General features: G+C 39.2%; 2 protein-coding genes across 2 annotated transcripts in view; one reads left to right on the forward strand and one right to left on the reverse strand.

Moving 5' to 3' along the window:
- LOC108265759 (periphilin-1) overlaps positions 1-2,889 on the forward strand; it is a 24,372-nt gene extending 21,483 nt beyond the window's left edge. Inside the window, exon 6 of the mRNA XM_017468425.3 lies at positions 2,121-2,889. Coding sequence (XP_017323914.1) covers positions 2,121-2,324 — 204 coding nt within the window. The 3' untranslated portion in view covers positions 2,325-2,889. The remainder of the gene's footprint in view (positions 1-2,120) is intronic.
- Positions 2,890-3,827: 938 nt separating this feature from the next.
- The window catches only part of prickle2a (prickle homolog 2a), a 36,554-nt gene continuing 25,284 nt past the window's right edge, over positions 3,828-15,097 (reverse strand). The window contains exons 2-8 of the mRNA XM_017468418.3: positions 14,436-14,592; positions 9,756-9,869; positions 8,999-9,136; positions 8,602-8,805; positions 7,797-7,983; positions 6,064-7,017; positions 3,828-5,912 (exon numbers count right to left, since the gene is read on the reverse strand). Of these exons, the coding sequence (XP_017323907.1) occupies positions 5,029-5,912; positions 6,064-7,017; positions 7,797-7,983; positions 8,602-8,805; positions 8,999-9,136; positions 9,756-9,869; positions 14,436-14,570 (2,616 nt within the window). The 5' untranslated portion in view covers positions 14,571-14,592 and the 3' untranslated portion in view covers positions 3,828-5,028. The remainder of the gene's footprint in view (positions 5,913-6,063; positions 7,018-7,796; positions 7,984-8,601; positions 8,806-8,998; positions 9,137-9,755; positions 9,870-14,435; positions 14,593-15,097) is intronic.

The following is a 15,097-nucleotide window of genomic DNA, read 5'->3' on the forward strand; positions in this document are numbered from 1 at the left end:
CGGTGTGGGTGCAGGTTTTCATTCCAACCAAGCGGAAGCCAAACCTGAGTCTATTGAAAGCCAAGCTCAACTGATTAAACAGGTGGAATCAGGTGTGGCTTCTGCTTGATTGTAATGAAAACCTGCACCCACACCTGCCCTTTCCAGATAAGATTGGACACCCCTGCTCTAGAGTTTACACAGAATGTTGTGAAGATAAAAAACGTCTAGAAGAAGGTGTGCGGGTAGAAATGCCTTGTTGATCAAGTTGACAGGAAGGCTACAGTAACTCCAACAACCACTCTTTACAACTGTGGTGAGCAGAAAAGCAACTCAAAATGCACAACTTGTTGAACCTTGAGGTGTTTGGGCTGCAAGAGAAGAACACCACATGAGGTTTAGCCAAAACAGGATTCTGAGGCTACAGTGGGCACAGACTCACCAAAACTGGACAGTTGATGATTGGAAAAAATGAAATAATCTTGGGTTCTGCTGCAACATACAGACGGTAGGGTCAGCAGTTTGGTGTCAACAGCATGAATCCACAGACAATCTTATAGTGGCTACTTCCAGCATGATAATGTGCAGTGTCACAAAGGAAAAGCCAACACAACAGTGAGTTCATTGCACTTCACTGGCTTCCCCATTCACCAGAGAATGTCTTGAATGTGCAGCTGACAAATCTGCAGTAATTACATGATGCACTCATGGACCAGAATCTCGAAGAAACGTTTCCAACATCTTGTGGAATCTATGCCATGATGAACTGAGGCCTTCCCAAGGGGTGGGGATCCTACCCAGTATTAGTATGTCGTTCCTAATAAAGTGTCCAGTGAGCGTACAAGTGTGTCATATAAAATATTTGAGATACAGCGTGGGTTTGGGACAGAGTGTGTGTTGGCATTCAGTTGTGTGAAATTGTACAAAAGGTCACTCAGTAATTCTTATGAATTAGTAATTTGCGTGGATGTGTCTGACTGTGAGTAGAGGTGTGTGTGTGCGTATGTGTGTGTGTGTGAGAGTGAGAGAGTGAGTGAGGGAGATTGTGTGTGTACGCAATCCCCTATGACTGGACACCGAGCTTCTCTGTGTTCTGCACATTTTCACACTCCTGCTATTCTCTTCATCATCTCAAGAGGATGGTTCCCAAAGCTCCTGACTGATAATTGGGTGAATAGTATATATATATATATATATGTGTGTGTGTGTGTGTGTGTGTGTGTGTGTGTGTGTTTAATCAGGGCTGTCTTTAGACTGCTTAGAGATTTAACGGTTCTAGAGAGAAGAAAAATGTTCAGACAGATGTTTTTCCTGAATGAGAACCTGGAAAAATGTGTAGTAATTTGAAAGAGCGATGAAAATGAGGAACACTGAGGGCTGTGGTCATCACTTTATACGATTTGTAAGATAAAATATATTTGAGTACAACTTTAAGATATATATATATATATATATATATATATATATATATATATATATATATATATATATATATATATATAAGGTACATTTCAAGGTAAAATATAATATTTAGGAACAACTTCAGATAATTAAAGCTTACACTCAGGAAAACACAACTTGTTATGCTAATGGTCTATCTGTGCTAGGTTATACCATTCATTAGCTATTAAATAACCAGACAAAAAATACAAAAAAAAAGTACTTGAGCTTACAGGGTTATATATTTCTAACTGTTTCTGCAAAAAGTGCAGTTACTGAGAATCCAGAAAGATTCAACTTCATTGTCCTGAAGACTTTCCCTTGACAAAAAAAAACAACAACAACAACACAATAGACTCTTTCCATAAATGTTAAATAAATGTCTGTCTACGGGAAAACTTCGCCATGTCAATGATTACATAATGTTCCTTGTTAAACTGCGGCACATTTTTTTTTTTTTTACCCATTTATTACAAGGTTTAGTTTATAAGGAGTGTAAGCTGTACAAGCCCTTGTGAATTAACGGTTTCCATAGAAACGATACCACAGCAGAATGAGCACATTAATATCTAAATGTATCTGTTGTTCTAGAAAATGAATAATAATGTCAAAACGTTCATGCCCCATTATCTTTAAAACCTCTTATTACCTAGATAGAACCTTTTAATACTAAAGTTACGGTGTGTGTATGTGTGCTGCAGGTGTATCGGCAGGACTGCGACACGTTTGGGGTGGTGGTAAAAATGCTCGTGGCGAAAGATCCTTCACTGGAGAGATCCATACAATCTTCGTTGAGGGAGAACCTGCATGAGATCGGCCTGCGCTGTGTAGATGCCATGGAGCAGTTTATCAATGAGTATGACTCGAGAGAGCTTGGCACACCAGCCCAGTCCCAGCGTCACTGACACACACACACACACACACACACACACACACATGCATGTCCAGCTGTACATTTTGAGGCTATACTGCGAGGTTTCTCTGGGAATGCATTCCTAAGTGAAGGTCTGAGACATTAGGTGAAACACAGGATGATGACTTTGTAAAGCAGTGCCATTGGAATAGTACATTCTTCAGCCACATCTACATGAAGGGAGCACATCTGTAAGGATCAAAAGTGCTAAATGTGGTAAATAACTGCAGCAGCATTTTAACTATTCTCTCTAAAGCTAGTGTTAGAGTGCCATAGCTTTAGGGACAACGGTGAAATGCCCCAGTAAACAATTTCTGCGTGCGTATATATGACTTATATGTTTATTTTATGTAGTTTATTTCTCCCAAAGACTTGATTACTTCCTAATTATTTCCATTGGTCCTCAATGGTATGAAGTTCTCGTTATAAAAGAACGCTTGTTGTGGAAGGTAGATGTTTTTAGGGCTCCACATGAAATACTTGAAATGTGTGCAAAATTGGAATATTGATGTTTACTGTAAAAATCTAAATAAAAGTAGATGAGGTTGCACAGTTAATATTGCCATTGCACAACATTTTCAGTGAACCCTTTCACCTATCAATGTTCTCATTTCTGTGTACATTAATGTTAAAAAGCTTGTGTGCGTATAATGCAGTTTTTATGCTTCGTGTCTGACCACTAGGATATTACCATGAAGACAAAATATTGTTAATCGGAATATGACTACAAACCACCTATAGTGAACATGTTATATTTCTACAGTTCACACTGATTTGATTTACGTGACAGATGTCATCAAGCTCCTTCTAAACTTTTCCACGTGTTTTGGGACAGCCCTGCCATCAGGTTTTTTTGGTAGTCAATATGTGAATGCTTCTAAAGCATTTTCAACAAAATCCTTAAGCCATGTCGTCTGCCTCACAATCCTGTGTAATAGCTTTCTCTACCCACTTAGCCAGGCATCTTATTTTACTCCAGTGGAAACATGCTACTCCTCCATCTTATGATTATTGGCTTTTGTTGCCTATATTCTCTATTTAGAGAAAAATATGCATTTGCTAACACCTGACGCACAAGTCTTTTTTCATTCAAGTAAATGATTCTAAAGGTTTTTCAATGTTGCATTAACGGTAACGTTCCTTAATATATGAGTTTCCCCTGTATTGTTGATAACTATACTGTAAATTATTTAGCTATTTCTGGTCAATATACAGACATGTACATACACGCATAGCTTATTTGTAGTAAAAATAGATTGATGAAATGGTTGTGGTAGCTGCTGACAAGTACAAATTACTGTATATATTATGATTATTGTATATTATTATAGTAATGTATTATAAAAAATAAACTCGAATGTGTTTTACTTTAGACAGCACTTGTATAAGATCCTGTCACATCTTTGTCAATCCAATAAATCATCTGAACCAGTCCAGCCATGACACATCCATAAAGCTACATTCAACCTCAAAATCCACCCATCCATATGGAAAGAAATAAAGACTTAAGTTTATTGATAATTGAAATATTATTTAATTCAGATACAAGACATGAACTGGGGATACATGCAGTTACCGCTCTACAATATGATACAAATAATGCTTCTGAGGATACAAAATATAGAAATATTTAAGACTATATTTACATAACATTTACAATACTACAGCCATGACTTATATTACTTTTGAAAATCACTGTACATACATGTAATTTAAAGATAACATTATTAAAATGTGGACTTTGGGGAGAAAAAATGTATATTGCATTTAAAACAGGACTATACCAAACATTGCTATTCTCAAAAGCAAAGGTAAGTTATTTTAATATGTCATTGATAGAACAGGGTGCAAGCAATTAGAACAATGGAAACAATAACTAGTATATGGGTCCAGATGAACTGGCTGTCAAATAGACAATAAAAGATAGAGAGACAGATTTAAAGAGCGAAAAAAGAAGAGAGAAATTTTACCTTGAAGCTGGGGCAGATAAGATTTGCATTTAAAACCAAGTCCCCTCAGTCTTCGTTATCAGACTTCATAATCAGTATTGACAGATCAAGCCACATGACTGAGCTAGCAATCTTTCACTCCTTACACATACAGTAACACAAGTTTAAGACATTTCTGAATAAACAAGATTAGAATACAATTGTAATGAAAGCCAGTTATCATGGTAACCCACCAGTACCAATTCTTGACTCTAGACAGTTCCTTCAGTGCACATTGAGCCTCATTCCTATTTTTTTCTTCAATCAAACCACCGGTACATAGCACATCCTTATTGCACGTTTCTACAAGTGAACTTAAGTGTTCTTGAATATACAATGTTTAATGTAATATTCAAATTGTTCACACATGAAGTCATCTTGTGTCACAGTAAACAGAGAATATAATGTCCAGAAGACATGATCAGGTTTTGTTGGTTATGATTTGATCATGCTTAAGTAAGATTACAATCTATTAAGTAAGTTATTTGAATAAAGTTACATACTCAGACATACTGACTGACAGACACACAACCTGCGTTATGAGATGATGCATTTCTTTGTGCCATCTTCTGTCACAGTAAACAGCGGAGATAAGATCCAGAGGACATCATCAAGTTTTTCTTGTTTATGATTTGATCATGCTTCAATAAAGTTACAATCTAGACACAAAGAGACACACACCACACCCACACAGGTACAAACACTCTCTTATGAGATGATGCAGTTCTTACTCTTTCTGCGTCTACGTGTGTGTAGCTGGGAATGACCACCCATCAAAGTGGGACTATAACGCTGCCTCAACTCCTCGTTGTCAAGATAACGCACTTGCACTGGCAGAGGAATCGGTTCTCCCATAAAGTAGCCTTCATCATCAGATGCTTCTGATGAAGAGGAGCAGGTAGAGCAAAAGTGATCATCACCTTCTGCCAGCTCTCCGTACCTGCCCAGGTATTGGCCTAGTCTTGGACCTCCAGGGTCCTGCAAGGTCAGGTCAGAAGTGGTTCGAGGGCAAGGCCTGAAAAACTGCTGCCTACATGCATAATTTCCCCCGAAAGGGTCACGTGACATCCTCGAGGGCAACCGCTGAAAATCATCATGGAATCTCTGAACAGGGTCACTAGGGTAACCCTGGTTTTCAGCAGTCAGATGAAGGGCATTATCTGAGCGTGAGCGGCGGGATCGATGGTGGCCTTTGTGTCTCTTATGACTTTTGTGATGGTGCTGTTGCCTTGGCCGTTGTTGTCGTGGAGAGTCTTGTGTGTTAGCTCGCCGTGGTCGTGGTGTCACCGAATGTACATTTCCCATACTCCCTGCCAGACCCATGCGACCTTTCCCTGGCTCATCAAAGCTGAGGCCTCTAGAAGAGTTCCAGTAGAGTTGTGGCGGGTACCTAAGTCTGACTGGCATTCCCAGATCAGCAAGAGGTCTTGGGACTGATGACAGGGATTCAGTGCTGCGGAACTGCATGGATGAGTTTAGGGTACCCATTGCACTTTTCTCAGACACATTCACACCAGAGTCCTTGCTTAGGTCAGGCATTGAGAAGCGGGAAAGGTGCTCCTGGCGCCTTGTAGTCCCATCCAAAGAGTTTCCTAAATAGGGACAAAATTAAATGTAGTTTAAAAAAGCCAGATATTTGCCTTATAATGACCATGCCATAATAGTATTTTAACACGCATAGATAGTGTGAACGATAACTGAAATGTATGTTATAGACTGTATGAATAGACTGAGTGTGTATACCTGTGGCATAAGAAAGGGCCAATGAGTCTGCAGACCCTCGTGGTGTCTGCTCAAGGGGTGTCAGTTCACCAAAGCTGGGGCCAATATGATGTCTACTCCTTAGAAGCGGAGGCCTCATATCCCTGGGGAAGCCCTGCACACTGACACTGCGCTTGTCTAAGAACCCAGCACCATGACTTGATACCTCATTGAAACTCATCTGTGTCTTCAGTTTTGGAGGGTGGAACTCAGATTCCTGCCCATGGTGCATCCAATTTTCATTAAAAGAGTGGCCTCTCAGGGCTGCCATAACAGGGGGCTTCTTGGGATTACTCCCTGGTTGCTCTTTGTGCCAGGACTCTGGAGGGCTCACCACTTTGGGTGGTTGGCTAGGAGAGGGAGGATATGGGGTCCGGATGCTACACTGGCTCCGTAGCTGATGGGGATTTGGGGAAGGGGAAGGATCTCTTTGATTGGACTCATAAGAGTATGGCTCATCCCTGCTCATCCAGACAGACTGCTTGCGGTTCAGGCTTGGTGAACGACTTGGGGTCCTACTTGGGGTTCTTGTTGGTGTGCGGTTTGGAGTACGACTGGGAGCTGGGCTGGACACACTTAGCAGGTCCATTTGCACAACCAGGGAGTCTGCATCCACTGAATGCCGCTCACCTGTTGCAGATGCTGAGCCAGATGATGGCTGCCTGCTGTTTTCTGCCTTGTTGTTCTTTGCTCCCTGCTTGCCAATTCGTGCACTGCGGCGTGACTGGCGTGAACGGGCACTCTGAAAAGCGGAATCAGAGGAGTCTGACAAATCAGGCTCATCTCCCTGGCTGCAAATACGAGAGCAATAGATGAGCCCTTGCTTTGGCAGAAAGGGACGGCCCAGCAGAGACTGACGGCAGCGAGCACAGCAGAAACATTCTTCAGTGGCATGCCAGTGTTGACCCTCATATGCCATTTGTCCTTGGTCTATGCCTAGAGGGACAGATAAATATGAATTCCGGAGCTTGTAATATGATGTCTTTTAGGTGTAAATGTGCATATAATCAAAAAGTGTGTCTGAAAGAGAAATAAATGTACTTGCAGTAATTCCTAAAAACTCAAAATAACAACCATATTATTTCTGTTTTTTCTTTTCACGTATTCCTATTAATTGTTTCACACCACCGGCTTGCTCAATAAGGATAAATTCACATACTTAAAAATCTTTAACCTGTGTTTATATGTTTCTGTAAAGCTGCTTTAAGACAATGTCCTTTGTTAAAAGCGCTATACAAATACAATTGAATTGAATTGAAGTTTTAATGTTACTGTTCAGTCTAATTAAAAATGCCTTTTCTTACTCTTCATGCCAATACAATGTCAATTCATGCCAACTCTTTTGTAAAAATTCTACTTTCACAATATTATGGTCATGTGTTTCAGACAGCTGACAGTTGAACTTCATCATTTCAAATAATCAAAAGTCTGAGCACGACATCTAGATACTCTGGGATTTATCGTTTTCAATTATTTATCGTTTTCAATTATTATCCACGAGAAAAATCAACCAAAAGATAAAGAGACTGTATAAAAAAAAAAACATACTGAAAACAACCAACTGTCTAACAAACTATCAAATCATTTAATATTTTCCCATTTCCCATTTACAGACAATGACTACAGTTCTATTACAGGAAAAGGGCAACTTTTTTGCCTCATTGAGAAAAAAAAAAAAAAAAAGTCAGATCAGCAGAGATTATTATGTAATATACCTATATGTTTTCCACATGCATCACAGTACTCAGCGTAGAGTGACTCGAAACAGTTGCAGCAGTGCGGCCGTCCCTCACGCATGATATAGCGCTGGCCACCCAGTGGAGCCTCACATTCATAACAGCAGAAATGCTTCATGTGCCAGTGCCTTCCTTCCGCCTCTGTGCACTCATCTGCAAAGATAATCTATAGATATGGTAGGAAACAAAGTTAGAAAAGAGAAAGCGGAGCCTGTAGTAAAGATCAATAACATTCAAGACCTCAAGAAATAAGTTTAAAAGTTGGGTATCTATAAAGACGACTATAAAGTTATCAGAAGAACGTTTAATTTAGAAAATGGGATGGAATTAGATGTAGTTTCCAGGATTTAATTAACATTAAATGTACAGTATGTACAATGGGCTGTATTCATAATTCAGTATGTACACTAGGCTGTATTCCATACTGGTCAACTTTAATACCTAATACCACAGTGATGGTGATTTTCCTGTTGTTGTTTAACAAAAACTTTAGCATTTAGCATGAGTCTTAGATTCTCCGCTTCAGTACTGATGGCCCAAATTGTTTTTTTTTTGTTTTGTTTTGGATAAAACAATAATTCTGGTTTAGAGGGTATTTAAAGATGTAGGGCCTCACAGATTAAAAGTTTTTGTTTATGATTGGGGTTATGTTTTGGGGATTAAAAGAGGTCAAGGTGGTAGAGTAGTGGAGTGTGAAGTTCGATTAAGCTTGGGGTCAGTTGAGAGGATTAGAGCCCAGACAGGCATGACTTATTTGCTTGAAAGTTGAAGCTGTCGGACTGACCTCATCACAAGCTGAACAGCGTGGTTTGAGTCTCTCAGCATGGTGGCGGCCACAATAGATCTTTCCATCCTGATGGAAATATATTAGATCCACCAACAACTCAGCACACATGCAGCACACAAAGCAGTGAGGATGCCAGCACAATCCGTGACCCACTCGTGAGGCAAATACAGCAATATCACCTCCATTTATCTGGCCTCCACACTAAAAGATACGAAAGAGCACAACATGTACAACAATATAGATAATAAATTCCAATATGGCTAACAATGAACGTGGTTATATATTATTAACTATCTATTATTAATTTAGATAAGCAGTCAGATCAGTTAAGGTCGATTTAAACTAAGGGTAACTGTTAAAGTGATTTCTGATCTATAGTACTGTCATACTGTACTTGTTCACAAACAGCTCCAGTTATGGTGAGGGGGAGAGGGCGGACAGTGCCTCTGCCCAGGTTGTCTCTCTTTCTCTGGTTGCTAAAGATCATCAGCTCTCTCTTCTCTTCTTCATCCAGAGAGTTACAATATCGTACCTGAAGACAGCCATCAACAACACTTTTCTTTATCATCTTTTTCATCATCATCATCATCATCATCATTTTCATTATCAAAACTTATTATTATTATGTTGTCAACATAACTGTAGTGGCTCAAACTTTTCATTTTCTAACAAGCAATAACCGTGCTTATTTCCTTAGTGACCATGTAACATGTTGGTGCATTTTACAGAGTCCTCCCCCCCCCCCCCCCCCCTCCCCCCGCCCCCAATTCAATTTAAAACTGCAAATAGACAAACTCACACCCCTGTTTCTCTACTTCAGATAGAGTACCCCAAACTCTTCAGGGACTCACTATATATACAAAATGTGCTTCAAAATAGAACTGGTTATTTTTCTATACACTATCAAATCCTAGCATAAATATGTTTTGTCTCAGGTGCTTTGAGACATTAGAGAATCCATTCACATGATCCCATTCCACCGAGACTGTCTTCAACCAAATGTTCAACCAAACCCGAACAAACATCTGAGATAGAAAGCCATTAAAGGCATGCTCTCCGTTAAATACCATCTCTCATCTCTTTGCTAATAGTTGGATGAAAGGCAGATTCCTGGAATGTAATGCAAATGCATCAGTACTTTGAGCACTGACCTCGTTGTCATGAGGGGGAAGCTGGTGTAGGAGCTGTTTAATGCGATGCTTCTCGCCAATGCTGTTCACGTAGGGGACCTTATCTTCAGGCAGGAAACTGTAATACTGGTGAACCTGTGTGCATAAACACACACACACACACACACACACACACACACACACACACACACACACACACACACACACACACACACACACACAGATATGAGTGAGAGATGAATTGAAGCACCAATAAAAGTTAATATACTTTTTCAAGGATTGGTTTAATGAATTGATTAAATGGCTACCAAAAAATGTGTCACTGCACAAGGTACACCATAAACATTACAATGCTTTCAGCTGCAATAAAATCCATCCGCTTCAATTCTGTGCATTTGTGCAAAAAACTTTTAATGCATACAATCTTGCCTTTGTTTACAGCTTGCGTACTTCAGCCCATTATTTTCATTTAGCCTTCTATGTGGGTTGAAATGAATATACAGCCTAGCGGAATCTTACCACCTTCTAATAGTATCTTATTTCCATACATGCTAGCAGCATCATATTACTGTCTCAGCAGATGTTCTGGCACAATAAACTGGAGACAATGCATGTTCAGGTATATAAATCAAAGCACATACCCACGTCACAAATTGTATTCCTCAGCAAGACCTTCCATATGATGCATATAAAAAAAAAAAAAAAAACACCAGAAAAGAAGGAAAGCAGAAACCCATTTCATGTTTCCTTCCCTCCATTTTCCCTTCACAGCCGCTCGTGTCATTATGGCAGAGACGTGCAATCAAGTTGTCAGTGGAATCAAGTGTCCACACATACAGAATGAAACTGTTTTTTTTTTTCTTTTAAAAAAAAGGTAAATAAGGACTTAAATTTAGTCGATAAACAAATTCCTGAACAGAGAAGCTTAAATAGTTTTCGTGAAAAGGGGCTAAAAATATTTGCTTGAGTCTAAAATGAAAATCAGGGTCCTTTAATGGCACATTAGTGAGTGTGAATAAAAAGGGTCTTATAGAGATACCATGAAATGGTAGAAGGGGGGAAAAAAACCTCACTGTTATTGCTGCAGGAACTGATTGCAGATCAAAGCTGCAGCGCATGAAAAAAGGATGAAGCAAGATTCAAATGCTACACACTCACACTCTCTCTCTCTCTCACACACACACACACACACACACACACACACAGACAGAGAGGTTCCTCAGTCAAAACCATATTGCCTCTCTCATTTGCTGAAAAGGCGAGCACATATTATCTCAAATAACATACGTGCAACCTATTCATGGTCAAGCACATTCAGTAAGATGATTAGATCAAATAGATGACACAACTGCACACCAAAAATGAGCAGAAGCACATTTTGCACTCATCATTTTGTTCGTCTGAGATTCATGTTATCGAATACATGCTATTATCTGAGAAATTGCTGTTCTGAGACCTGTAATGATGTGGTGGCTGCCTTTAATAAGTGGCAGGATGATGATTCTTGATAGGACTCATTTCCTGTGTGTGTGTGTGTGTGTGTGTGTGTGTGTGTGTGTGTGTGTGTGTGTGTGTGTGTGTGTGTGTGCGTGCGTGTGTGTGTGCGTGCGTGCGTGTGTTTGCAAACTGTATCAGGGTATAGTCTTGAGGCTTGTTTCAAGGTAAGCTCACAACCCTGCTCTTTGCTTGAGGGTTGTCGGTGGAGAGCTGTATCTAGGCAACCAGAAGTGGTTTATTTAGTGGTTGAGTGAGGTAATTGGTTTGGACAGACAAGTCTTAGCTTATGACTGTGTGAATCTGCTGACCAGTGTACAGTCCATATTCTAATCAAAGAAATATGAGATAGATGGACATTACAGAGCACCACCGTGCAAACACACTCACACACTCATTCAGACTTAAGGGCGATTTAGCATAGCCAGTGGGAGGAAACCCGCGTGAATACAGGGAGATGATGCAAAACTCGACACAGACAGTAACCCAAGTGTGTGGTGTATTTTGCATAGAAATATGTTCACGTTCTCTCTAAAAATATTTTCTTTAGATTTCTTGGTTTGTGGTCATTTCACTGCTACTGTAATGCTGCAATTTTAATTTTAACCATTTTAATTCCGGTAAGGGTTGCGATGGATCCAGAGTCTGTCCCATGAACACTGGGCACAAGGAGGGAATACACCCTGCATCACAGGGCACCATTCACACACACAATTTATCATTTAAGCCAGCTCTTGCCAAGTTTTTGGGAGGTGGGTAGAAACTAGAGAACCTGGAGGAAAACAATGCACATGCTTGGAGGACATATAAAACTCCACACAGACAGTAACTTGAGCTGAGAGATGAGCCCAGAACCAAGGAGCTGTGAGGAGACAATACTACACGCTCAGCCACCATTCCACCATGTCTGGATGTTGTCATAAAATATGTATTCATTCCTAATTTTATGCTTTTTATTACTTCAATAAGAATGCAACTAATCTCCATCGGTAAAAAATGCCTGTCAGAAAAGTGAACCTTTTATTCCACAGTATTGTGACTTGGGTCCAGGTTGGCTATTTATAGAACAGTGTATTTGTAATAATACTCTTGTCATTGATGCTCTAAATAATATCACATATACTGTCTAGTCTGGAAATCCTTCCCGGTGATGCTGAACCCATGGAGTCATCATTTTTTTAAAAATCCATCACGTTAACAAAATGAACCCCACAACAATGTTAACTGTTCATAAGGCGAAACAGTGAACGTCTTATTCATGTAATGATCAGATGCACATACCTAGTTTTTTTTTTTTTTTTTTTTTTTTTTTAAATCGCAACATAATCTCAACAGATTACCAAGTCTACATTTTACTGACATTTTGACAGCCTGAAGTATAAAATATTTGTTACTGTTCTGTGTCTGACGAAAGCATTCATGCTGGAGGCTGTGACTCACTGATAGTGTCACTGAGTCATTTATTCTTTGCATTTTGCTTTCTTTTGTTTTCATTTTTTTCTTTTGTGACATTAATTGAAAAATCCTCCTACCTGGTGATTTAGTCGCTTATGAAACATTTAAATGGGACCTGTAACAAGCATCTTATTATTATTATTTTTTTGAAAGTGTTATGTAATGTGATTAGTAATTATGTATTATTACATAAAATAAACTCGGCTCCTTGGAAGAACCAAAACCTCTCTTGTCAAGAACAAGAAACACCTTAAGCCTTTTTGAATCTTTTAAATAATCTTCCTCTTCTCTCTATACTAACTGTAAAGAACCACTCCCAGCATGATGTGATGCTTGTGTGTGTGTGTGTGTGTGTGTGTGTGTGTGTGTGTGTGTTTGAGAGTGATTATGTGTGAGATAGGGACTTGAACAGGTTCGTTCTTTAACAGGAGCCATTTCCATTCTCCATCTTCCTGACCATGAAATGTTGTACAGTGTATTGGCCCTGACCAGCAATTCTCATATTGCAAGGTCTCTTCTGCACACACCCATAAACCGACACACATTTTTTTGCCTCAAACCCTGTTACACATGATCACATCTTTTTTTTTAACAGTAGTGCCATTTCTTTTTAAAACGCAGGTCGCACACAGCAAGAGAAAACACTCCATCTGAGCTATGGTTTTCCAGAAATGAGAGAAATCTGCTCTTCACCCATGACCTGTGCCTATGGCTATATACAACAAAATTGAAATGCAGTGCTGTAAATGTATATCTCTCATTGCACAGCAATGTATATGTATGGAAACAACAGCAGATTATTATCCGGTCTTAATTCTTCAGAGGTGGTTTGTCCAACCAGTTCTGCAGCCTACATACCTCTGCTTTGTTGGCAGTGTGCAATAAAGTTCAGCTCAATCAAAATACGTATTTACATTGACATCACAGCTGATTGTACCAGAGTGGACTTGCATCTCTCCACACACTTGCACTGACGTACATTAAATTCAGAATCATACCAATATGTTGAGGTATCATAGTAAAATAATAAAAAGCCTGTAATGACAAAAACTAGCCATGGCTGTGAATCATACATTTTCTAATATAATTTTGTTAATTTGGTTTGTTAAATTATATGGTTATTACAGTTGTACAACCAACTTTAAAATGACAAAGGCCACTGTCAAAACGTTCTTCACAAAAAGTGGAACACGCAAAAGATTTTCTCCACAATAACACGTGTTTTTTTAATGAATAATCACATTTAAAGTAGTAACAAATGTTGTAAAATGAGCGGGCATTATAATTATGAAACAGGTGATTTTTTGCTCCTTTCATTTCTATTTGTACACACACACACACACACACACACACACACACACACACACACACGCCTGTCTTATTATCCTTCCATTTATATAATTATTAATGCAGCTAATTATTGCGATGCTACACCTAAATCTGACCCTAATATTAACCTCAGCAACCAACAGGAAATATTTAGTCTTGTTTCTTTTTTCTTTTCTTTTTTTTTAATGTCAAATAAATAAATAAACAAATAAAGCAGCTTTCCTCACGAGGTCCAGACAAATGTCCCCTCAAGGTCCCCAACAACACACAAGGATGTGAACAGACTTTCTGTTCTTTTGTGTGTACCTCCATAATATATCAATAATAACTATTTACTGTGCACAAACTGTGTCTCTGCAAAAAAAAAAAAAAAAAACGCTTAACAGTGCATGTGCCTGTGTGTGTTTATGTGGGGAACTTTACCTGTTCAGGCTTAAGGCCTGGGGGCACCCAAGCGTATTCCTCCAGAGCGCAGCCGGAATCGTCGTCGGAGGTGGAGTTCCTCTGGAAGTCAAACATGAGCTTAGACACCGTCCTCTCCATGTCCAAAGCCATCATCACCGCCTCATACCACTCCCTACTGCGCACACAGAGAGAATGAGCCTTAATGATGACTATAAATCCTAGCAAACTACTCCTAACATATTTACAGATGTGACCAATCTGCTGGATTAGTGCCTATGAAATATTCACTGGATACATGTTGAGCGAAGGTGTGCTGAATAACAATGCAACAATGCATATCTCATTTCAGAAAACATCCTTATATTCGGATTTCACTGCAAGTGTGATAATATACTGTACTCGATCTATCAGTTTTTGGTTGTCAAAAATATTTTATGGCCTTCTATAGGCCCATCCAGTAAATAATGTTTAATTTAGTTATGTAGCTCTGTAGCACAAACATATTACATACACGTCAACCTAACGTGGACACAGGTGCATTAGACACCAAAATTTAGATTAGACAAGCCTTCTTGATTAATCTGTGGTCTGATTAACATCACATACAGGATTACTGATTAAAATTTACACCAGGGACAATGAATGCTCAAATTCACTCTTTAATATAGAGAACTGTATAT

Source organism: Ictalurus punctatus, chromosome 5 (assembly GCF_001660625.3).
Source record: "Ictalurus punctatus breed USDA103 chromosome 5, Coco_2.0, whole genome shotgun sequence".
Taxonomy (NCBI): Eukaryota; Metazoa; Chordata; class Actinopteri; order Siluriformes; family Ictaluridae; genus Ictalurus; species Ictalurus punctatus.